We start from the raw sequence: 26,137 nt of genomic DNA, 5'->3' as shown, positions 1-26,137 counted from the left end.
CCAATGTGGCCTGCCCCTGGAGAAAGAACCTGTCTTAAAAGTGGAAACGAAAGCCAGGTATTGTGGCTCACACCACTCAGTAAGTCGAGGAAGGAAAATCACGAGTTCAAGTCCAGTGTCCACTACACAGTAAGTACACAGTATGTTGGAGGTCAGCTTAGCCTATAAGACTCTTAGAGAGAGAGAGAGAAAAGAGTGAAATTAGCCCCAGGCCTAAGGTTACTCTGGTCCTTCCTGGCCACACCAAACTGTCCCCAAATGACAGGGCTTGAGCCCAGAACAAAGCTCCATGGTATTTATAGACAGGAGGATAATTCAAAACCAAGGTGGGACTCACACTGCCTAAATCCCAGGAAAATGTCACCCCTTGGACAAAAAAAACAAAACAAAACACCAGAAGCAACTTAAAAGGAGCAAGAAGGCAACTAACAGGCAGAGGTTGTGAGTAGCAGAAGGATAGAGCAGGTGGGGCAGCACAGGGTACTCAAAAGAGATTGAGGCACGTGGTGCCCAGCATGTCAATGGGATCTAACACTGCAGGTCAGCAGCTGGAAGGACAGTGCAGACACGTTTCAAAATTGATGAAGCTACTATTTAAATCTGGGTGTCCCCCAAAGCCAATATGTTGTTAAAGCTTGTTCCCCAATTTTGGGAGGCCATGGGTAGAAGCAACCTAAGTAGCGGGACCCAGGGCAGGTCTCAGAGTCGGGGGGGGCTTGCTCTAAGGGACCGTGGTCCCCATCCTCCTCTATCTCTTTCACTTCCTGGTGCTTAGTTAAGTGACTTTGCTCCATGTGTTCCTTCCATGAAGTCCCACCACAGACCCACAAACAATAGGACCAAACCACTCAAGGACTAGTTTCCAAAGCTGTGAGAAAAATCAACCTTTTCTCTGTGTAAGTCTGTCTTTCAGACTTGGGGACTATAAACTCACTGATCTAAAAAAACTCCCAATCCCGCCGGGCGGTGGTGGTGAATTCCTGTAATCCTAGCACTGGGGAGGCAGAGGAAGATGGATCTCTGTGAGTTCGAGGCCAGCCTGGTCTACAGAGCTAGTCCAGTACAGGCTCCAAAGCTACAGAGAAACCCTGTCTCGAAAAACCAAAAAAAAAAAAACAAAAAAAAAAAAAACTCCAATCCCAAGGATAAGAGCACTAACATCAGCAAGGCAGTGGTGGCAAACTAGATGTCCTCTGCAAGAACAGCACATGCTTATATCCACTGATCAATCTCTTCGGTACCTATTTCAAACAATCCATAGCTAAGAGATCAGGCAGCTGACAAAGGCCTGCCTTCCTGCTGTATCATTTAGGATGGAAGGTGACAGGGGAGACTAGGTAGATCTAGGGCAGGTACAGGGCCCATGCCTTTAACCCAAGCCCTAAGGAAGTAGAAGAAGCAATCTCTGAGTAAGGCTAACCTGATCAACAGAGTTTCAGACCTGTAGGGCTACATAGTGCAATCTATGTCAAAAAAAAAAAAAAAAATCAATTTAGATAGGTGTGGTGTCACATGCCTTTAATCCTAGCCCTCAGGAGGTAGAGGCAGACAGACCTCTGTGAGTTTGAGGCCAGCTATTGATATAGCAAGTTCTAGAACATCCAGGGTTATGTAGAAAAACCCTGTCTCAAAATAAAAAAAATAATAATTTTATGTACTTATTTAGTGTTAGTATTAAAGGTGTGTATCACCATCCCTAACCAATTACTTTAAATATGCACTCCAGTGCTCATGTATACACACAATCTAGAAAAAAAAAAATAAAGGAAATTTGAAATATATGCCCTCAGAATACCCTTCAAGGATGGGGTTGCACCAAAATCATAGCAAATAGAAGCCTTATCTCAGCACTCAGGAAGCAGAAGCAGGTGGATCTCTGAGTTCAAAACCAACCTAGTCTACACAGTGAGACCTTGTCTTTAAAAAAAAAAAAAAAAAAATAGCAACACAAGTCACATGTGGCAGCACCTGGAATCCCAGCACTAGGGAAGCTGAGGCAGGGGATCAAGCATCAAGGCCAATCTAGGTTACATAGTGAGACCTTGGTTTGAAAAAAAAAAAAAAAATCACCTGTAATTTACTATATAGGAGTACAGAGAACATGTGCCTAGGATCTCACAGCCCCAGCTTCAACCCCTAGCAAAGCTAAAATAAAATAAGAAAAAAAGTATAGCAAAGGAGCATAACATACAGATCTGTGGTTTTATTTTTTGTGAGTCTCACTAAATCTCACCTCAAACCCACTATTCATGCCTCAGCCTCCAGAGTACTGCGATCCTAAGGGTGCACCTCCACATCCTGCTTGTTTCCTTTCTTTCTTTCTTTCTTTCTTTCTTTCTTTCTTTCTTTCTTTCTTTTTTTTTTTGTTGTTGTTTTGTTTTGTTTTTTGAGACAGGGTTTCTCTGTGTAGCTTTGGAGCCTGTCCTGGATGCCACTCTGTAGCCCAGGCTGGCCTCTACCTCACAGAGATTCACCTGCCTCTGCCTCCCAAGTGCTGGGATTACAGGTGTGCGGCGGCACCGCCGCCACCACCCAGCTCCCTGCTTGTTTTCTAGGTTACTTGTTTGAAGAAGGAGGAAGAGGAGGAGAAGAAGAAGCGCATTTAAATTAGGTCTGCAGCAATGTCACACATCAGAGAATATCAAGAAAATAGCACTTCACAGAACTGGATCCACACCCTCCCACCATAAGGAAAACAATGACAAGAATGTCAGCTTCAAAAGCCAGGCAAGGTGGTGCATGCCTTTAATCCCAGAGAATCCCAGGCCAGCCAGGTCTACACAGTGAGTTCCAGGACATCCATAGGTACTAAGTGTGACCTGATCTTTAAAGAAAAAAAAAAAAAAAAAAAAAGACTGCCATCTTCAGAGGCTGAGCCAGCCTCAGAGGCAAAAGGGACCTGGTATTCCCTCGGCAGGGATATTTACCCTGGACTCCCTCCAGCTATACTCTCACTTTCTAGGAGAAAGGGATTTGCTACTCTATGCAGGGACAATTTGGATATAGTTAAATACAGCAACAGAGTTTAACATGGACTGAATGCAGCCAGCAGGGTGGAGCACACCCGTCTTCTCAGCTTCTCCTGAAGCTGAGGCAGGAAAATGACTGAACCCAGGAAATGGAGGCCAGCCTAATTGATATAGCCATGGGCGCATGCGTGCGTGCGTGTGTGTAACAACCACCTCCAGCAAAAATAAAAGTAAAAAATGCTGGAGGAAGAGGTGCACGCCTTTAATCCCAGCACTCAGGAGGCAGAGGCAGGTGAGTTCAAGGCCAGCCTGGTCTAAAAGCAAATTCCAAGACAGGCTCTAAAGCTACACAGAGAAACCCTGTCTCGAAGGAAAAAAAAAAATCTACTGAACTGATTTTTGTTATTGTTTTGTGGGTGGTTTGGTGTTTTTGCTATGGTTTGATTTGGTTTGTTCTCAAGTGATCTAAGGCTATCCTCAAACTTGCTATGTAGCCAAGGATAGCCTGATCCTCCTGCCTGCCTCTGCTTCCCAAGCGCTGGGGTTACAGGCATGCACAATGCTAGGCTTCAGAACTATTTTCTTGCTTGCTTGCTTGTTGTTGTTGTTGTTTTTATTTTTTGAGATGAGTCTCTATTATTACATAGCTCTGGCTGTCCTGGAACTGTGTAGACCAGGCTGGCCTCAGACTCACAGAGATCCACCTGCCTCTGCTCCCAAGTGCTAGGATTAAAGACATGAACCACCACACCCAGCTTCAGAACTATATTTTGAAGTATAAAAAATACAAAATACTCATCATATATTTTCATCATTTTAAAAGATTTCACCATCAATCTAGTGCTTTTTAAACTGCAACTAGAAAAGACTTGTTTCCATCACTTCACAGAAGAAAGCATAGCCTGCCCTCAGCAGCCTGGGCCCCATGGCAACCTAAGGGTTCATCCCACCTGCCTCACTATCATCAGAAGACAATCCAGTGTAAATCTAGCCTCCCTACCTTTCAGCTAACCTGTAGACAGACACCCAACCTTGGGGCCAGTGCCAAGAAAGGTAAATGGGAGAAGGGCAAATGCAGAGCCATGGTGGTTCTCGCCAGGTTGAAGTTTCAGGCTCCTAGACAGGCACAGGGCAGAGGAAGCAGACTGACATGAAACCCTGGCTACAGGTTTTTCCACATGAGCACACAATGCAGGAAGAGAACCACTGGCCCAGAGCTTCAGTGGCCTTGGGAACTGCTTGATGACAGCACCTGACAAGGAAGAACGGGACCTCCTCAGCAGGACCCCTTTTCCACAGGGGCACCAGGCAGATGTGCTCACATCCTGCCCACCCCTCTGAAAATCCCACTACTACTACCAGCCTAGCTTTGTACCCCCACAGAACCCCTCCTGACCTAAGCTACCCACCCTCATTCCCACCTCTAATCCCCTAGCTCTTTTTCTCCAACAATACTGAAGAAAAATGGGTGAGGTTGGTGAATTCATGGCTGCAGGGGCCACAGTGTGGCCAGGAGTAAACACCCTTCTCCACCCAGTTCCCTGAAGGGTTATGCTAGCACTGACTTTGGGACCTCAGGCTCCACACTCTCTTCGTCTTCAGCAGTTCTGTGTACAGAGCACTATTTCCAGTGAAGCTGCTGTCTACTCACAAGCTATATATTTTATGCATCTTGGCCAAGCCGAACAATGCTACATCCACCCCAGGACTAATTATGAAACACTGTTGTGGCCCCCATCTCAGCATAGAACACTCAATTAATCCTAGATACCTTGAAACTCTCCCAGAATAAAACTGACATATGGCACTGTTTTCAGGACATGTCAGCCTTATTGGCCTCCACATGGAAGTCGGGAAAGTACAGAAACAAATCCTTATACATTTTTGTAAACTGAATTTAAGGCAGCACACAACTTAGTACCCTTTGGTTTTGTTCTTTGGTTTGGTTTAGGGTTTGTTCTTGTTGCTGCTGTTTTTGGCAGCCTTGTAGCCCAGAATGGTCTAGAATTCATGATCCTCCTTCAGCCTCTGCAGTGTTGGGATTACAGGTATGTAGAACACCCAACTTGTTCATCTGTGTTTTAAGTGAATGCCATTCAATCTGAATTTCTTTCCAACTGGGGAGATTTTTATTTAGCTTGTACATACAGAAGCTGAAAGAAGCCATCCAACTTTGTACCTCCCGTAAGCTTCCATATCAGGCCTTCTATCAAGCCACATGCCATTCACTGCTGACCAAATGGGAGGGTGGGAGGGGAACATTCCAGGATTTTATTAACCTGCAGTCAGGTAGGGACTACACCATACACTTCCACCTGAAAAAGAATGCTTGCTGGGCAAGGCCGCACTCAAGCACACAGTCCTCCAAAGTTACCTTGGAATTGCTGTTTTATAATATCCAAATACTTTATGTATCTCTATTATTTCTCTATGACTCCTGTAGGACCACACATCTCCAATCAGAGAATTCTATCAAGAAAGGTGTCCATCCCACTCCACCTCCAGACCTGAGAAATCGATCAGGCAAGGGCCCATCATGTGCATCCCAATGGCAGTGCTGATCCACCGTTTTGTTTTGTTGTTGTTTGTTTTCTGATTTAAGAGGGTTTTTTCTTTGTGATGGCATTTCCCTGTGAAACCCAGATTGACATCAAATGCAGTCTTGCCTCTGGAATTAAAGGTTTACACTAGCATGTATAGCTTCAGCATAGTGTTTTTGGTTTTTTTTTCTTTTCTTTCTTTTTAAATTACATTTACTTCTCTGTGCATGTGTGAGTGTCCACATGTGCCGTCAGACATGTGCTGAGGTCAGAGGACAACCTGAGGGAACTGGTTCTTCCCTTCCTTCACATAGATCCCAAGGAGCAAACTGGTTGTCAGTCCTGCACACGCACCTTAACCCTCTCAGCTCTCTTGGCCGTCTAGGCCAACCAACATTTCTGACAAATTTACTACAGATTAACAAAAATACTTTTCTTTCTAGAACCTTATATATCCTAAAGGTTGAGTTCTGGAGTTGGCCTCATGCTCAAGAATCTGCCAGGTAAGATCCACCAGAGCTCAGCCCTTCTGCTCAAGAGTTCATACTATGCTCTCTGCTCTTTGCTCTCCGCTCTTTGCTCTCTGCTCTGCTCCTCTCTTTCCTTCTCCCCCCACCCCGCCATCTTTCTCTCCTGGCTCTCCTCTCTCCTATTCCCTCCTTCCTCCCAATAAAGTTCTCTGTAACGCTGGGTGGGGGGAGTTCATACTATATATTTCAACTCTTCTCATACTAGTATAAACTCTCTTCAAAATACTGTTTTCAGGGATGGGAAGAAGTGGTTAAGAACACTTGTTTTCCTGCAAAGGCCCAGGGTTCATTTCCTAGCACCCACATAGCATTCACGGGCATCCAGAACTCAAGTTGCAGGGAATCCAACACTTTCTGATCTCAGGCACCAGGCTTGCATTCGGTGCTCAGACATACATGCAAACAAAACACTCATACACATAAAATAAAATTGATTCTTTAAAATAACCATTTTCTACAGCAGATGCTCATCTGCCCTTCTACTCTGACTCATTTGTTTTTTAAAGAGCCAAGGAAATGCCATTTAATCCCACAGAGACAGCCTTTCTAAGAACCCTACTGCAAGCAGTTGCCAAAACAGCAGAGAGTAAGAGGAAAGAGGTACCAAGCATGGTGCCACACACCTGCCATCCTAGCAATCCACGTGGATTCAAGGCAAGCCTGGGATACACTGGGGGCAGGGAGGGCAGCTGAAATTACTGCTAGGTACTGACATGGAAAGATGCTACCAACAGGATAGCCAACTTGTCCTAAAAGAAACAGTGATACCACCCTTCAAAGGAAGAGGGAGAGAGTGTGCTATGAAGGTCGTGTGGGCATTTCCCGGAAGCCCCAACAACAGTGCAGCATAGGAGCCCTGCCGGCAGCAGAGACTTCCTTCCTCATCCCTCTTCATACTGTCACAAGTTTTCAAAGTGGGTTTCCAAGGAATATGAATTGTGCAGAAGATTGCAACAGAAAATGAGCAAGACAAGCATTCTTCTCCAAAAGTCAGCACTTTCAATGGGAAGTCAGGGAAGATGACAAAGTGAACTGCATGGACTTTAACTTTGAAAGTTCTTTTGAAATTCAACAAAAAGTTAGGCATGGTGACACATGACTATAATCTCAGCACTACAGAGGCAGCCTGGGCTACCTAGGAAGACCTTATTTCCAAATTAATTAATTAGTCAATTAATAAATATTCCAGCGGGGCAGTGGTGGCACACATCTTTAATCCCAGCACTCGGGAGGATCTCTGTGAGTTCAAGGCCAGCCTGGGCTACAGAGTGAGTTCCAAGACAGGCTCCAAAGCTACCCAGAGAAACCCTGTCTCGAAAAACCATAAATAAATAAATAAATGTTTCAAGCATGATAGCTCACACTACACTCAGAGAGCTAAGACAATAGGACTACACAGTAAATTCCAAGTCAGCCTGGACACAGTATGAGACCTTGTCTCACAAAAGCAAAATTTTTTCAAAAATTAAAACAAGGGCTGGAGAGAGGGTCAGCAGTTATAAGAGTTTGCTGCTCTTTCCCCCACACCCCACACCCCCAAGATGGGGTTTCTTTGTGTAACAGTCCTGACTGTCCTGGAACTCCCTCAGTAGACCAGACTGGCCTTGAACACACAGACTGCCTCTGCCTCCCAAGGGCTGGGATTAAAGGTGTGCACCACCACCCAACTGAGTTTGCTGCTCTTACAGAGGACTTGAAGCTCACAACCACCTTCAATTCCAATCCTAGAACATCTGATGCCCCACAGGCACCTACCTTCACGTGCACATAACCACAACACAATTAAAAATAAAACAAGTCAGGACTGGAGAGATGGCTCAGAGGTTAAGAGCACACTGGCTGCTCTTCCAGAGGTTCTGAGTTCAATCTTAGCACCCACATGGTGGCTCACAACCATCTGTAATGAGATTTCGTGCCCTCTTCTGGTGTGCAGGGATACATAATAAATAAATAAATCTTTTTTAAAAAAAAAAGTTGAGCCTACCATCTAATCCTGAGTTAGACAGCTGAAGCTCACTCTTTAAAAAATAAATAAATAAATAAATAAATAAATAAATAAATAAATAATAAAGCAAGTCAAACAAAGTAAACAAAACAACAAAAAACAAAGCAAAACCAGAGAAGCCCTGTCTCGGAAAAATAAATAAATAAATGAATGAATAAATAAATAAATAAATAAATAAATAAATAAAACATTCAACAGACCAGGTCTAATTTATTACCTTTACCATTACAAAGGAAAATCAAGTACCAACTTCATATTTAATGTTTACATGGAACTTAAGCAGAATTTGAATTGTTATATTCCATTTCTCCATGTCCAACTTATGGCTAATAGAACTGAGATTCTATGAATAAATAAATGTTTGAGACTTTAGTAATGCTAAAGTACAATTCAAAGGGGCATCCATGACAGTAGACCCTGCCAGCTGAGCACAGCAAACTACATTCTTCTCTTAGGAACATAAGAGACACCACTTGACCACCCTCCTGTCTCCCATCACTTGAGCTCCTACAGTGATTAACCATGAGGCATCCAAGCACAATAAAAAGCACCTACATTTGTCTCCAAGCTCCATCCCCACAGAGATAAATGGCAATTTCTGCAATTTCCTGCCCATAGCAAATGACTGCTCTCACAAGGACCTTCTATCTTTCTGTGGCAGTCCTGCCTGTTCTACCTCAATTCTTAGAATATGCCATGTTCAGCATTGTTATAGAAAGATGCTCTTCAACTTGTGATGAAGCTATGCCCCAGTAAACCCAGAGTAAGGTGAAAATAGCGTAGCAAAAAAGGCACTGAACACATTAAACCCAGAGCCTCAAGCTCAGCAGCACAGCACACTGCAAGGTCACACTTGTCTATACTGGTGATGAGGGACTAAGGGATGTTATTCTCACTGCCACTGCTCAATGCTATGAAAGAATCATGACACAAGCAGCCCAGGAAAACATCCAAATTCAAAGCCGGATTTTCATGGACTGTGCCTTGTTTTCATGCATATTAACAAGAACAAAAACCCCATCAGGCCAAACCATCGGGAATCACTGGTATACCCAATCATATTGGACTGCTGGTATGTCAAGGGCAGTACACAAAGATAAGTTCCACTTGTCTGGGGTTGTGGCTCAGTGACAGTACTCTAGCCTAAAATGAGTGAGGCCTGGGTTCTAGGGTTAGCACTGCAAAAACTAAAGAGAAAGATGTGCTAAAGAAGTTATATATAGTTCTCCTTCACGGACATACATCGTCCATGGAAAAGCACATAAAATTCCAAACCCCCAATGTCAGAAGGGTTGTGGTTTCCTTGGAACACTATTAACACAACAGCCCATATGGGTGTCAAGTACCATACTGAATGAAAAAGCCAACCTCAAAGGTCACACGCTGTATAATTCCATTTATGTGACATCTTTGAGATCACAAAATTACAGAGCTGGTGAGCAGATTAGCGGTTGCCATGGTGGGAAGCGGTAGGTGTGGCTATGAGCGCTTATGCTGGGGAGCCTCCTGGTAACAGAGCAGAGCAGTCTCTCACAGATGTGTAAGTCACATGAAGCTATTCAAACTAAAACCACACAGCACCACACACACACACACACACACACACAGAGTGCAGGTAAAACTACTGACATCTAGAGCTGAAATACTCAAGGCCCTCAGTTTAACCCCCAGCAGCAAATAAAGAAAATAAATAAATAAACAAATAAAATAACAAAATATAAATAGCCCAGGGGTTTGAACTGCCTGTTTTCCTGTGTTGAAAATCCCCTATTTACAAATGATGTCCACATCAGGAAAGGTGGGGTAAAGGATGCCAAGGACCTTCCTGTCAATTTCTTCACAACTTCTGCACTGACTGCTTTTGTGTGTCAACTTGACACAAGCTGGAGTCATCAGAGAGGAAGGAGCCTCAGCTGAGGAAATGCCTCCATGAGATCCAGCTGTAAGGCGTTGTCTCATTTAGTGATCAATGAGGAGGGCCCAGCCCACAGTGGATGGTGGTATCCCTGGGCTGGTGCTCCTGGGTTCTATAAGAAGGTGGGCTGAGCAAGCCATGGAAAATAAGCTAGTAAGCAGCACCCTCCATGGCCTCTGCATCAGCTCCTGCCTCCAATCCTGCCCTGTTTGAGTTCCTGCTCTGATTTCCTCCCCAACTTGCTTTTTGGTCATGGTGTTTCATTGAAGCAATAGATACCCTAAGACAACTTCCTATGAATCTATAATTATTTCAAAAGAAGAAATTATAGCCAGGCAGTGGTAGTGCATGCCTTTAATCTCAGCACTTGAGAGGCAGAAGCAGGCAGATCTCTCTGTAAGTTCGAGGTCAGCCTGGTCTACAGAGTGAGTTCCAGGACAGCCAGAGCTACACAATGAAACCCTGTCTTGAAGCGGGGGTGGAGAAAGAAAAAATTATTTTAAAACTTGGACCTAACGAAACAAAACTAGACTTTTTCTTTTTTAACATTTGGTGGGGCACATGTGCCACAGCAAACACGCCAATGTGCATGTAGATGTTAAAGAACAAATTTTGTGATTCAGTTCTCTCCTTCTACCATGTTGGTTCTAGGGATGGAACTACGGCCATCAGGCTTGGCAGCCAGTGCCCTTACCAGTTGAGCTATCTTACCAGCCCCAAAATTTTTTATGACAACAGAAGAGAGAAATGGCAATGGCTCAGCAGTTAAGAACACTGGCTATCCCGGGGATGGTGGTGCACACCTTTAATCCCAGCACTTGAGAGGCAGAAGCAGGCAGATCTCTATGAGTTCAAGGCCAGCCTGGACTACAGAGCGAGTTCCAGGACAGCCAGGGCTACACAGAGAAACCCTGTCTCAAGAGGGAAAAAAAAAGAATACTGGCTGCTCTTGCAGAGCATACTGGTTCAATTCCTAGCACTAACATGGCTGCTAAGAACTGTCTATAACTCTGGTTCGAAGGGATCTGATATCCTCTTCTGACCTCCACAGGCATCAGGCACATATGTGGCATACATACATACATATAGACAGACATGCAGGCAAAACACTCATACACTGCATATATATTGTGTATGTGTTGTTATTTAAAGAAGAAAGAAACAAGCTGAGATGGTCCGGCCATCAGGAACACTTGTTGCTCTTGCAAAGGACACAGGTTCAGTTCTCAGCACCCACCAACCACATGGGTAGATCACAACCATCTGTAACTCCTGTTCCAGAGACTTCAATGCCTTCTGGCCTCTTCTGGCACCTGCAGGCACACGATATACATATAAACAAGCAGGCACACACATACATACACATAGATAAAAATAAATAAAGGCAAGAGAAACAGAAGCAGTTTACAGGACTCTGACACACTGAAATCACATTACCGAATTCATAGCCCTGGCTGAAGTAGATCAGGAGAGAGCTAGAATGTTTGATTTGTCTGTCACCTGAGCTACAAAGCTACAGGTCTAAGTGACATGGGAGCAGGTTGGTGGCTGCCTATTCTAAGAGGGTAAACTAGTAACCCAAGTGCAAACAGATGCAGAACCTCCCAGCTCACATCCTGTCCACCTTGACCCTTCCCTTCCTCTCAGTGTTCACCACAGGCCTTCAGAGAGAAACATCAGTTTAACGATGCTGCTGACATAGATGGGACAGACTCCCATGACACTGCAGGTTACAAGCAACCCTTGAGAACCAAGGCCCACCAGCTGACGGCTCCCAGCTACTGGGCTGGTAGTGGAGCCAATCCAGCACTGCACCTTAGGGGCTGACCTGGGACCCCCTCTCCACAGAGCCACCACTCACTCTCATCAGGAGAAAACAATAAACACACACTAAGGAAAAGGGGAAGCAGAGACGCCCTCCCCATGGCCTGGGGATAAAGTTCGCACCAGCTCTGGTCCCTGCTCCCAAGTGAGAACTTCTGTGTCTTTCTTGGAGCTGACTCACTCACAGAGCACATATTGTGTGCCAGACACTGAAGGGCACGGTAGGGGTGAAGTGAAGAGCAAGGCACAGAGGGCCCTTACTTTGGTGCTTCCTGTACAGCAGGACAGATTCCACTGGAGAAGCCAACATCACAATAGCGGACACTGCTCCTTGGAAGAGGACCACAGTGTCTATGGAGGCCTGAGAGTAAGGAAGGTACTTCTGAGATAATGGCTGGGTTACAGAGACCTGGCTCCTCTAGGGATGGTCTTATACATCCCCTACACCTTTGGGGAACAATTTACCACTATTACAACTGAGGCACCTGGTGCTGCCAAACATACTCACAGAATGGTCCCCCCACAACAAATGCCAATCATTCCCCAAAGATGAGCTGTGCCAAGGCTGGGAAGGCCTGCTCTACAGTCAGCCAATAAGTTATTTACCAAGTTCTCACCATGTGCCCTCTCTGATCAAACACAGGACACCTGTCTAACAAGTGGTAACTAGCTGGGTGAGAAACTGGCTTTCACTTTCAACGACCTGCTCAGTGTAACCCTCTTCAGAAAACACAAGAGTGGAACTGGGGTGATGGCTGGAGGGGGGGAGACTTGGGGGGGACCACATGGAGGTAAAGGTACTTGATGCCACACCTGAAGACCCACATGATGGAAGGGGAAAAGAGATTTCTCAGGGAGAGTTGTCCTCTGACCACCACACAGCCACCATGGCTTGCAGATGATACACACACATACGCCCCTATAAATGTAGTTTCTTACAAAAATTTTAAGAAAAGAAAAATGCATCATGACTCTGAATGTTACTGTTTAAAATTTTGGTAAGCCCTAGTCCAAGGATTCCTGTATCTTTGCAGAGCAGGGAGGGACAGAATCCTACAGTCCTACAGGCAAGCTGGGGTCCTGCACCCAGTCTTAGGGATACAGCATAAAATGACATGTTAGTGTGACGAGAAAACTGGGCAAAATTCCTCAGGACACACATTAACCTCTAAAGTAACAAAAGTCATGAAGTCAGCTATTTGCTGGATACCAGGAAAAAATAATAATAAACAACTGACAGGAAAATGGCTTTTCTTCTCTTCAGTAAGGGGATGTCTGATAACCCTCAGAAGTTTCTGTAAGCCAAAGTCCTGGGCACCCGCCCTGCCTGACCTTTAACCTTTCTACCCATTTTACTTTGGGCGGATTTTTTTTTTCCCACCCAGGGGACACTGGCTACAGAACTGCTCAGCAGAGAAGCAGAAGCAGCTTCCAGCATCCACACCCGGCTGCTGCCGGTTCCCTGGGGGAATGAGTCACTTTAATCGCAGTGGGTGAGATCTAATCATCGCCCAACATGCCGCCTCAATCAGGTCCGAGACGTACGCTGTCCCGATCCCCGCCCAAAGAGAAAATCCACGCTGTTTTGGAAAAGGCTGGGTTAAAAGCTCCATTACTAGAAAGACCAAGATGACATCATGCTGGGGAGGGGCGTCTTGGGCCGGAAGCCCCTCGGCGGTGCCACAAACCCCACAGACACCCCACCCCAAACTCCCATCGCTACCCCTAGATCTCAAGACACTTAAACCCCCGCACCTCAGTCTGAACACCCACAGGCAATCCCCAGCCGTCCAAACCGATACATGCACCCATTCCACCAGGGGTCCGCACTCCCTGATCTTTGCCTAGCACCTCTGCTCCTATCCCCACCCCACTGCCAGACTGCACGTCCAGGACCCTGCCCCGCACGCTGTCCTGAATCTCCACTCCACACCCCACTGTCGGTCTAGTACCAGGGACACCACCACCCCCGCCCCAGTCTGGGCCCCCGCAGCAGGCAACCAACTCCCGCCAGATGTGCACCCAGGACGCGCGCTCTGCACCCTAAAGTGCCCGCGCGGGACCCCCGCCCCACCGCGCGATCTGCACCCCGCAGCCCTCCTTCCCAGGCCTGCGTCGAACCATGCGGCTGCTCACATCCCCCTCCCCGTCCGGACCGCACCCCCAGTCTCCGGGCCGCACCTGCGGACCCCCAGCCGCGCCCCCGCTCAGGCCCGCCCGGCGCCTAGCACTCACAGTTACGAATATCGGAGATGAAGACCGCTAGGCCCCGCATCCCGTCCCCCTTGGATACGGCCGGCATCTTCGCGCCCCGGGAGCGGCCTCGGCGGCGGGCTGGAACAGCGCGGGCGCGGCCGTCACGCCGAGGAGCCCTGGAGCGCGGAGCCGCCTAGCCACAGCCGACTCGGGCCCCCGAGCGCCGCTCGCTGGGCCGCGCGCGCGAGCACGCATGACGCACGCGCCGACGCGCACGCTGAGCCTCGCGCCCGGCGATGGGCGGAGCAAGAGGGCGTGCGCATTCTCGCGGTGCTGGGCGGGGGGGGGGGGGGGGGGGGGGGGGGCGTGGCGCTGGATGGGGCCTAATCCCAGCCGGGAGAACCCTAGCTGTGCGGAGCGCGCAAGCGCAGCGCCTCCTGTTAGCACCGCCAGGCGAAGGATCCTTCTAATGTAAACCTGACTAGCCCCAGATCTCGCTGTCATGGGTGGGCCCGGCTTTACGTAGACAGGAATACCGACACCAGAGCAGGACCAACCTTGAGTCACACAGATGGCGGACCAGGGAGAGGAGGAGTGGGGGCAGGAGGTGCTGCACTAGCACCTACAGCGGTCAACCTTCACCTGTCAAACCGGCTCCAGCCTAGCTCCCTTGCGGTGGGTCTGACCTCCTTCCCCAAGCCATCCTCGTGGAGCCGAAGCCCAAGGCGTTTGAGAGCCTCTAAGCTGAGACAAAAAGAAGCTCTGTTCTACGACCCCACTTTCTTTACAAATGGGGAAACTGAGGCCTGAAGATAGACTGACCACCCTTGCAAAGGTGACTGCTTTGTGGCGTCCAACTTCTCAGCAACCATCCAGGCCCCTTTACTTCTTGTTTCTGCTCCCCTGCCCCACTCTGTAGCCAAGAGGACCCATTGGATCCTTCCTATGAACTCATTTTGCAGAGGATCTGGCTGAGCCTGACACTCCGGGAAATGGAGAGTATGGTGGCCCTTCCCCAACTCTCTTCTGTGAAACCAGATAGTTTTGAAGAGGAAGCTCCCCACCTCGGGTGGTTATCCTGGCCCAGACCTACCAGGCAGACTTTTGTCCCTTTGCATGCTCTTTTACACAGTCCGGGTGGAGCCTAGGCAGGGAATGGAAGAGACAGGACCCTCCCAGGAATCAGGCACCCTACTAAGGCCCCAAGACTGATGGAAGAAACTGAGAACATAATAAAGGAATTGTCTGTCGAGACTGCTGAGTTTGCCTGACGAGATTCTAAGAGGCAAAGAGCCAGCATCACAGAATAAACTTCCACAGCCACCTCCTGGCAGAGGTGTTTGCCCTCCAGCATGTCTTCCCCGTCAAAAGGATGCTTCTGGACCACATGAGGAGTGCTGGGTAGACAGCAATAGGAACCCCTAATGCCTATGCACTGACTCTGAGATTCACCACAACCATCCCATCTGTGATGGTTAGTATTTAAATAAAACTTTAGTATCGTTTATTTATTGAGGGGTATGCAATGTGGAGATCAGAGGACACCTGGTGAGAGCTGGCTCTCTCCTTCCATCTTGTGAGTCCCAGGAAGCCCCTTTGCCTGTTGAGCCATCTCAAAAGATGGTTAATCTTGATTGTCAATTTGATGGGATTTGTAATCTCCATGAGAACCAACATCTGAGCAAGCCTGTCAAGGAGTTTCTAGATTAGTTTAATTGAGATGGGATTGCCCACCATAAATATAGGCAGGACGGGTCCTGCACTGATTGAAAAGCAAGGGAACTGAGCAGCAGCATTCATCTCTTTGTTTCCTGGCTGTGGTCATAATGTGACCAAGCTGCCATGACTTCCCCACTGTGATGGACTATATCCTCCAACCGTGAGCATCAACACAGCTTCCTTTTCTTTAACTTGCTTTTGTCAGATAACAGCCAAAAAAAAAGAAAAAGAAAAAGAAAAAGGTCACTAATATAGGGTCACACAAGTGTGCCACATCAGGCCCCTCAAGTGGCTATAGGAAAGACTCCACCTCCTGCCAGCGCCTTTGCCCTCCCAGATACAGATAACTTTCCCCACCCAAGCCTGGAACCTGAGCACATGGTCCTTCCAAACAAAGGCCACTCACTCCCCACTGAAAGAGAGGCTGCTGATGTGCAATCATTGGGAACAATTTCGTGAGTTGTCTGAACTAGAGACTTGTCACATTAGCCTCATCACTGTATTTTCCCCCCAAGGACAGAATGTTACTGAGAGCCCTGCCTCCCACCATAAGCACTAGGTAAGGTAGTAAGGGCTCTGCAAGCTCCAGCTGAGGTTGTTTAGAGCAAACAGAAGAGCATCCCTGCCAAACGGCTTCTGCAGCCCTGCCTGGCCTTGTCTCGGTTCCTATGCTCACTTAGATCTGGTCACACCTCCTGTCAGTTTTAAAAATGGCTCAGTTTTCATCCTATAATTTCTTCAGTGAGTTACAGATAATGAACCTTACAGAATGTTGGAGTTCTCTGTCTAGCACAGGTGTGCCTAGACCCCAAGTTTATTGAAGGACAGGGATGTAGAAGTCCTCAGACCCAGTGGCTATCTCTGTGATTAGATAATTATCTGTGGTCATTAAAAGTGACAAAAACCCAGGGAAGGCCAGGTTCCAAAAGTGAAGTAACCCCTGCCAAAAAAAACGATGTGTACATATGAAGGGACTCAAAACCACTCAAAGTGGTTTGTGGGTATGGCTCAGTAGTAGAATATTTTCCTTGAATGTATAAGACCATGCATTCCATACCCAGAACCATAGGAAAATAAAATAAATGTCATTGATCATGGTAGTTCATACCTTATAATCTCAGCTACTTCAGTTGCTAAGGAAAGAGGATTAGAGGTATAAGACCAGACAAGCAAGTTAATGAGACTCTGTCTCAAAATTAATTTTTATTTAGACCGGGTCTTGTGTGGCTCAGGCTGGCCTCAGACTTGCTCTGTAGCTGGTATTGGGCTTCAAAATAAGCTTTTTTAAAGGCTGGTGATGTAGCATAGTGGCAAAGTGCTTACTTAGTATAGAGATCAGGCCATGCCCTGCTCTAAGTTACTACATTTTATGTGAAACCATGGCTTTCAGGCTGTGCCTTGCCTCGGATGACTTCATTTTACAGGCAGCATTTGGATCTGAGTGCAGATGTAAAGGCGGGGCGACTCTGTATCTCATTCATGCACATAGGCACCAGCAGCACCCATGAGGCACAGACTGATAAATGACATTCCTAACAAGTTGCAAAGTTACCACCTATGAACTTATCAAAGTATATTGGAACACAGGGACCCATGAGTGCATTAAAAAAAGGTCTCAGAAAAGCCAGGCCTTTCTAGGTGGTGGTGGTGCACACCTTTAATCCCAGCCCTTTGGAGGCAGAAGCAGGTGAATCTCTGAATTCAAGGCCAGCCTGGTCCAGGGCTACACAGAGAAACCTTGTCTTGAAAAACCAAAAAGAAAAAAGAAAAGCCAGATCTTTTGAATATATTGAATACACCAGACCAAAAAGGATGCAATGGATCACTTGAAAGAAGAGACAGACACCTAACACTACCATGGCAGCGGTGGTGATAGAGATAGTCCCTAATTAACTGTCATCTGACCATCCAGTGCAGTATGTGCCTCAAGGAATGGACAGGCAAAAACGCCTTATTGTCCCCTGGGGCATGATATCTACTGGTCACTGCCCACTCAAATTTTAGTCTGTCCATCTTTCCATCTGAACCTGGTCCTGCCCTTCAGCTCCATGACCCTGCTCCTGCACATCTTCAGCAGCTCTCCCTTTTCATTAGTTAATATCTTATCTAACCATGTGCATATAAGCTCTCTGCCTCTGTCTTCAGTAAGACCTCTTTGAATTCAGAGGCCTCTTACTTCTGTCTTAGTTAGGGTTACTATTGCTGTGATGAAACACCATGACCAAAAACAGGAAGAAAAGGTTTGTTTGGTCTACATATCTGGAGTCACAATCCATTAAGGGAAGCCAAGGCAGGAAACTCAAACCCAGCTTGTTCATCATAGCTTGTTCAGCTCTCTCTCTCTCTCTCTCTCTCTCTCTCTCTCTCTCTCTCTCTCTCTCTCTCTCTCTGGTTTTTTGGGACAAGGTTTCTTTGTGTAGCCCTGGCTGTACTGGAACTCACCCTGTAGACCAGACTGGCCTTGAACTCAGAGAGATTCACCTGCCTCTGTCTCCTGAGTGCTGGGATTAAAGATGAGCAACACTAAATTCAAGTCAACCTGCTTTCTTGTAGAACCTAGGACCACCAGCCCAGAGATGTCCTTCACCCACAATGTGCTATGCCTTCCCATACCAATCACTAGTTAATAAAATGTCCTACAGGCTTGCCTACAACCCAGTTATGGAAGCATTTTCTTCAGTTTGTTCCCTCCTTTCTGATGACTCTGACTTGTGTCAATTTGGCATAAAATTAGCCCGCACGACTAATTTTTTGTTGTTATCATTGCTGTTTTTAAAAAGACTTCCTTTTAGTTTATAAGTGCTTACCTACAAGTGTGTGTGTGTGTGTGTGTGTGTGTGTGTGTGTGTGTGTGTGTGTATTATGTGGGTGCCAGAAGACAGAAAGGGACATTGGCTCCCCTGGAATTGGAGTCACAGATGGTTGTGAGCTGCCATGCGGGTGCTGGGAACTGATCTTGGGTCCTCTGCCACAGCAGCCAGTTCTTTTAATCACTGAGCCAGGTCTCCAGCTCCCTTATGTGTTTTATATGTGTTGATTTTTGCTTCTGTTTTTGGTTTGGGGGTTTGAGGGGTTGTTTATTGTTGTTTGGGGTTTGGTTTTGGTTTTGTTTGAGACAGAGTCTTCTGTAGTCCAGACAGGTCTCAGACTCACTATGAAGTTAAGAATGAACTTCAGCTGCCGGTTTTCCTGCTTCACTTCCCAAATGCTAACATGCCCATCCCTTTAACTCTTTATTAGCCATTCTGTGACCAACATTCTGACATTGCAGAAAGACATACACATATATGTTTGTTTGTGTGTGTTGCTATATGATGTGTAATGTGTGATCTGAGAGTTAATAAAAGTAACATTAGTAACTAATACAAAAACAAAAACAAAAACAAAAACAAAAACAAAAAAACAAGCCGAGCAGTGGTGGCGCATGCCTTTAATCCCAGCACTCAGGAGGCAGAGCCAGGAGGATCTCTGTGAATTTGAGGCCAGCCTGGGCTACAAAGCAAGTTCCAGGAAAGGCACAAAGCTACACAGAGAAACCCTGTCTCAAAAAAACAAAAACAAAAACAAACAAAAAAACACAAAAGACTGGGAATAAAGCTCAGTTGGTAGAGTATTTACCTAACATGTACAAAGCCCTGGGTTTGATACTCAATAGGACATAAAACTGGGTATAAAAGTCCAGCGGTGGTGGCGCACTCCTGTAATCCCCCCCCCCCCCCCCCCCCGCACTTGGGAGGCAGAGGCAGGTGGATTTCTGTGAGTTCAAGGCCAGCCTGGTCTACAGAATGAGATCTAGGAAAGGCACAAAGCCACACAGAGAAACCCTGTCTCGAAAAACCAAAAAAAAAAAAAAACAACTGGGTGTAATAGTGTATGCCTATAAGTCCAGCATTGGAAAAATGGAGACAAGAAGATCAGGAAGTTCAGAGTCATATTCTGCTCCTTAGCAAGTTCAAGGACAGCCTGAGCTATGTGATATCTTGTCTCCAAAAATAAAAGATTTGTATAAAAGAAACTGTAGGGACTGGAAAAATAGTTCACTGGCTGTTCTTTCGAAGGACCTGGGTTTGGTTGCCAGCACCCATGTGGTGGTAGCTCATGACCATCCACAACAGTTCTAGGGGATCTAATCTCTTGTCTTACTTTCAAGAGCACCAGGCACACATGTGATATACATACATACATGCAGCCAAATATTCGCACAGAAAAATAAATCCTTCTTTTTTTTTTTTTAAGTGGAAAAGAAAGAACCTGTGGTTGCTAATTACTATCAAGAGAAGTTGGGAATACTTAGTAAATCACAGGCAGCAAAACTGATGTGTCTTGTGAATTTATTGTTATTCAATAAAGTCTAACACACTGTAAAGACACAAGCACGTCCTGTTCGGGAAGTCCTCATCCCTACCATTGCGATTGTTGTTGAATACAATTAGGATTCCAGGAATTCCTAGAATTAATGCAAAGAAAGGAATTCACAGATGTCAGTGCTTGAACCTGCCTGGCCCTTCCTTTGACTTTGGAACTATACAAGACAGGCTCTTGGAGATCATCCCCTTAGGCTGGCAGAAATGGTGACAAAGGTGAGCTCCTTACTTTAAAAAGTGGTTGGCCAAGATGATCATGGCCCAAGGAAAAATATCCTCCCAGCCTCAGAGTCTATGACATCATTAAATGATCTGTGTAGCGATGGCACTGGGAGGGGGCCACCTGCACAGGGGACCCTTGAGCCAACTGATTGTCAACTCTCTCTCTCTCTCTCTCTCTCATTTTTTTTTTTTTTTTTTGAGACAGGGTTTCTCTGTGTAAGAGCTCTGGCTGTCCTGGAACTCCCTCTGTAGAGCAGGATAGCCTCATAAAGATCCACCTGCCTCCCAAGTGCTGGGATTAAAGGCATGCACCACCACCTCCAGGAAATTGTCAACTCTCTAATCCCCGATTGGTCAAGAAAATCCCAGATTTGGTGAATCATGCCTAATATGATTCACTAGTTCCCCCATGATTTCCAAAGACAGGCCAGGATCCAGACCCCAGAGACTGCCAGAGAGGAGATAGGTGCTGCCGAGAAGAAGCACCACCTGCAGTAACATCTCAACTCTGTCAACTCCGCCCTCCCTTCCTGGTGGATTGCCAGCCAAACAGGGGGACGAGACCCCGAAGGTCAGAGTTAGTAGACAAAGCACCGGACTCTACAGTAGGACTCCCCCTTTGGCTCTTGACTGAGAGAGTAAGAAACGACCACTGGTGAGGACTAGGATGGGAAGGGTAGCTGGGTGGAGAGCTTGGGAGTGAACACCCCTTGTGCTTGCTCATGCCAGTCCCTCCTTCAGAAGTTCTGATGATATGGCGTGGTGAACTAAATATGTAGGATAATACATAATAAATAGAAGGATAATCTTGAATTCTTGATTCTCCTGCTTGCTTCCATTTCCAAAGCACTAGGATTGTAGTTGTAGGAAGGCATTTCTGTTTTCAGTAATGGTGTGTGTGTGTGTGTGTGTGTGTGTGTGTGTGTGTGTGTGTGTGTGTTACAGGAGGTTGAACCTCCCACATGCCAGACAAGTGCTCTACAATTCAGCTGTATTCCCAGCTCTATAGTGCTGGAAGTTTTTCAGACACCCTCAGAAGCGGACTCTTTGGAGACGGAGTGTGGTCTGTGGCACAGGCTTCTTTAACTGCTCTGCCAGCAGCTTAAAGGAGTGGGACTAGGTAGTGTTATGGATGTCAGGTACATAGCTATAATGGTAATGGTATCTCAGTTTTATTATTAACAGCATCTGAAAGAAGAGCTAGTCAGCTTGTAGATACACAGACGCTGTTTTAAAAAAAGAAAAGAAAAAAACTGGTTCCGGCTGGAGAGATGTCTCCAGGGTTAAGAGCACTGGCTACTCCTCCAGAGGTCCTGAGTTCAATTCCCAGCAACCACGTGGTGGCTCACAACCACCTGTAATGAGATCCAGTTCCCTCTTCTGGCCTGCAGGCAGAACACTGTATACATAATAAATAAATAAATATTTAAAAAGAAAAAGGAAAAAAAGCTGGTTCTATGTATAATGATGCATACCTGAAATCCCAGCACTCAGGAAACTGAGGCAGGAGAACGGGCATGAGTTTGAGGCCAACCTGAGCTACATAGTACATGACAAACCAGGTGGGTCTGCACAGCAAGACTCTATCTCCAAAGAGGAAATGACATACGTACATGCATACATGCATACATGCACACATCCATATGAATAATATGCCAGTAATCCCAGCACTTGGGACATAGAAGCTGGAGGATCAAAACCTCAAGGTTATCCTAGCTAGATAATGAATTAGCGGCCAGCCTGGAATACAAGAGACTCTACTTCAAAAATAAACAAATAAGTAAATAAATGCTAGGATGTAGCACCGATGTAGAATTTTAACCTGTCCTAATTAGGTTTGTCAACTTGACACAGTCTAGACTTATCCCCTTGATTGAGGAACTATCTGGATCAGGTTGGCCTGTGGGCATGTCTGAATGATTGTCTTTTTTTTTTTCATTTTTCTTTATTAAGAAATTTTCTACTCACTCCACATGCTATCCACAGACCGCCCCCTCCTCCCTCCTTCTACCCCCCACTCCCCGAATGATTGTCTTGATGAAGGAAAGCTTGGCCCACTGTGGATGGCACTATCCCCAGACAAGTCATCCTGGGGTAAATAAAAAAGCTAGCTAAGCAGGAGGTTGTGAGCAAGCCAGAGGGTGAGCCAGCAAACAGCATTCTCTCACAGTTTCTGCCTCCAGGTTTGTGCCTTGAGTTCCTGTCATACCTTCTCTGGGTGATAGCCTGTGGCCTGGACATGTAAGCCAAATAAACCCTTATTATGCTTTTGGTCGGTGTTTTTATCACAACAGAATACTAACAGAACACTGTCTAACATATATGAGGCCTTAGGTTCAATTTCCAACAATGGAGAAAAAACTGTCAACATTTCTACCATGCTTGGTGTCAACATCTGTAGCCCTAGCACTTGGAAGAAGGAGGTAGGAAGAACAGGACATCGGTGTCAGCCTCAGTTAAGTAAGGAGTTCAAGGCCAGACTGTTACCTCAAACCCTGTCTCAGAAAACAAACAAGGTTGGAAATGTTTGTTGTGAAACACCTAAGTTCCAATCCCTAGAAACCAGATGAAGAAACTGGGCATGGTGACATCCCTAATCCCAGTACTGAAGGGCTTGTCTTACTTTCTATTCCTATGATGAAATATGGCAACCAAACCCAACTTGTGAAGGAAAGGGTTTATTTGGCTTACACTTCCAAATCACAGTTCATCACAGAAGGGAGTCAAGGCAAGAACTCAAGCAGGGCAAAAATCTGGAGGCAGGAACTGATGCAGAGGTCATAGAAAAGTGATACCTATTGGCTTGCTCCCTATGGCTTACTCAGCCTGCTTCTTACGGAATCCAAGACCACCAGCCCAGGGATGGCACCACCTACAATGGGCCTTCTTTATCAATTACTAATTAAGAAAATGCCCTATAGCCAGGTGGTGGTGGTGCACACCTTTAATCCCAGCACTTGGGAGACAGAGGCAGGCAGATCTCTGTGAGTTAGAGACCAGCCTGGTCTACAGAATGAGTTCCAGGATAGGCTCCAAAGCTACACAGAGAAAACTTACCTTGAAAAAACCAAAAGAAAAAAAAGAAGACAGAAAAAGAAAATGCCCTATAGGCTTGCCTACAGCCCAGTCTTATAGAGGCATTTCTCAACTGAAGTTCCTTCTTGGATCACTCTTTCTTGCTTCTGTAAACTTTACATAAAACTAGCCAGGGGAAGCAGGGAGGTGGTGGTACACACCTTCAATTCCAGAACTTGAAAGGCAGAGGTAGATGGATCTTTGTGAATGAGAGGCCAACCTGGTCTACAGAGTGAGTTCTAGGACAGCCAAAGGCTACACAGAGAAACCCTGTCTCAAAATAAAAAATAAAAATAAAACAACAACAACAACAAAAACTAGCCAGGAGAGATGTGGGGATAGGATGATCCCTTGGGGTCACTGGAGAACAAGTCTATCCTAATTAGTGAGCTGTGGGCAGATGGAACTATTCCTCGAAGAGGTAGCTTGAGTTTCTGAGGGTGACACTCAAGGTTGTCTTCTGACCTTTACACACACACACACACACACACATACACACACACACAAAGATATACAAAATATAAATAGATAGATAGATAGATAGATAGATAGATAGATAGATAGATAGATAGATAGATAGATACTGAGAGACCAAAACTTGATAAAGGACATGGGATTGATTACAGGTTGGCCAAACCTGAACTAGAAAACAACAAAAATCTTAATTTCTCTCTACCTTTCCTGTGGTATTCTTATAATTTTTTACTTATGTATGTGTGTATGCTGTGTGTGTGTGTATGTGTGTGTGTGTCTGTCTGTCTGTCTGTCTATGTGCACATGCATGTGGAGATCAAAGGAAAACCTTGGGTACCATCCTCAGCGATGCCATCCACCTTCTTTGAGACAGAGTCTGGTAATGGTCCGGAGCTCATTAATTAGGCTAGACAGACAGGCTAGTAAGCCTAGCCATCTTCCCGTCTCTGCCTCCTCAATGCTGAGTATACAGGCATGCCAGCATGGCCAACGTTTTGCTTAGGTACCTGTATCATTCAGGTTCTGAAAACAAGCCCTTCTCTGGCTGGCCTACATCTCCAGTCCCTCAGTCTTACAGTTTAGAGAACAGATGTAATAGCACACAAGCATAAATCCATCCATGAGACAAATTAGTGCCCTCTCCAGGGGCAAGGCAGCTCTTCTTGAGGTTATGCTCAGGCTGCCCCACTCTCAGCAGGGACATTATATAAGTTACATATAGGTTACACTGTTAAAATTCTTTCTGGGGAGACAAGAGGCAGGCAGATCTCTGAATTCTGAGGACTCCAAAGGAAACATTTTTCTCCTCCTGCAACAAATCCCATCAGCTCAGGCCCACACTCACAGCTGTTGACCTGGCTAAAAGTCCTTTGTTTTCTCAGATGCATGAGGACAGAGGCCAAGCTGATTAACAAGGGACTTCAGATATAGTACCTTAAAGAAGAAGGTTATTGTTCCCTTATGGAACGTCCACTGGTCCACACTGCAGGGCTGGCAGAGGCCTCTGTGTCCCCCAACACACATCACTTGTCTCTGGCTTCTGGGTAGTTGTTTCATCTGTCAGTCTCAGGTAGTAGAAAAGGCACAGATAGAGCTGGAGGTTCGCATATCGTACATGAGGTTCTCAGTCCATCCTTAACACTATATAGGTCACTGGGCTTGGTGGTTTAAGTCTGCACTCCCAGCAATCAAGAGTATAAGGCAGGAGGACTGTCACAGATTCAAAGTTGTCTGGATACCTAGTGAATTTCAGGCTATCATGGGCTACAGTGTAAGATCTTCAGGAGGGCTAGAGAGATGTCTCAGTGGTTAGGAGTACCTGTTGCACCTCCAAAGACCCAGGATCAATTCTTAGCACTCATGAGGTGGCTTATAACATGTGTAACTCTAATTCCAGGGAATCCAATGCCCTCTACTGGCCTCTGTGGGCACCAGGCATGCATATGGTCCACAGACATTACACAGAGGCAAAATAACCATACATGTAAAATAATTTTTTGAAAAAGAAGAGGAAAATAAGGAAGGACAGGAAAGCTGGAGAGATGGCTCAGCAGTTGAAGGTGCTTGCTCCTCTTACAAGGAACCCATTAGATTGGCAGTGCCCACGTCAGTAGGCTCACAACAGCTCTGGGGGATCTGACACCCTTTTCTGGCCTCTGAGGGCACCTGCATGCCCAGACACAGACACACAGACACACACACACACACACACACACACACACACACACACACACACACACACACGTAAATTGTTTGTTTGTTTGTTTGTTTGTTTGTTTGTTTGTTTGTGGCAGGGTTTCTCTGTATAACAGCTCTGGCTGTTCTGGAACCTGCTTTGTAGACCAGGCTGGCCTCCAACTCACAGTGGGATTTCCCACCTGGCTGTAAGCTTTCTTGCCATAGGCCAAAACAGCTTTACTTACTAACCAATGGGAACAGTATATATTCACAGCATCCACCTGCCTCTGCCTCCCAAATACAAGCTTATGACACCACCTACCAGCAATAAATTGTTTTGTTTTCCAAGACAGGGTTTCTCTTCATAGCCCCGACTGTCCTAGAACTCACTTTGTAGTCAGGCAAGTCTTGAGCTCAGAGATCCACTTGCCTCTGCCTCCCAAGTCCTGGGATTAAAGGCATGAGCAACCACCAGCAGCAAAATATATATATTTTTAATATATTATATTTAATATATTATAATATTATATATGAAAGAAAAGCCCCCACAGAGCCACAAAAGAACTCCTCCTGAGACCTCTCTGCAGAGTTGAGTTTATGAGACTTTTGTTCATTACATCATCCCAC

General features: G+C 46.0%; 1 protein-coding gene across 2 annotated transcripts in view; it reads right to left on the bottom strand.

Moving 5' to 3' along the window:
* The window catches only part of Ap2a2 (adaptor related protein complex 2 subunit alpha 2), a 71,635-nt gene extending 57,370 nt beyond the window's left edge, over positions 1 to 14,265 (bottom strand). For both annotated transcript variants that reach the window (XM_036199278.1, XM_036199285.1), the window contains exon 1: positions 14,019 to 14,265. In XM_036199278.1, the coding sequence (XP_036055171.1) occupies positions 14,019 to 14,085 (67 nt within the window). In that variant the 5' untranslated portion in view covers positions 14,086 to 14,265. The remainder of the gene's footprint in view (positions 1 to 14,018) is intronic.
* Positions 14,266 to 26,137: the final 11,872 nt, after the last annotated feature.

Source organism: Onychomys torridus, chromosome 1, assembly GCF_903995425.1.
Source record: "Onychomys torridus chromosome 1, mOncTor1.1, whole genome shotgun sequence".
Taxonomy (NCBI): Eukaryota; Metazoa; Chordata; class Mammalia; order Rodentia; family Cricetidae; genus Onychomys; species Onychomys torridus.
Note: the sequence above shows the minus strand (reverse complement) of the source record. Positions and strands in the feature narration are given on the sequence as shown.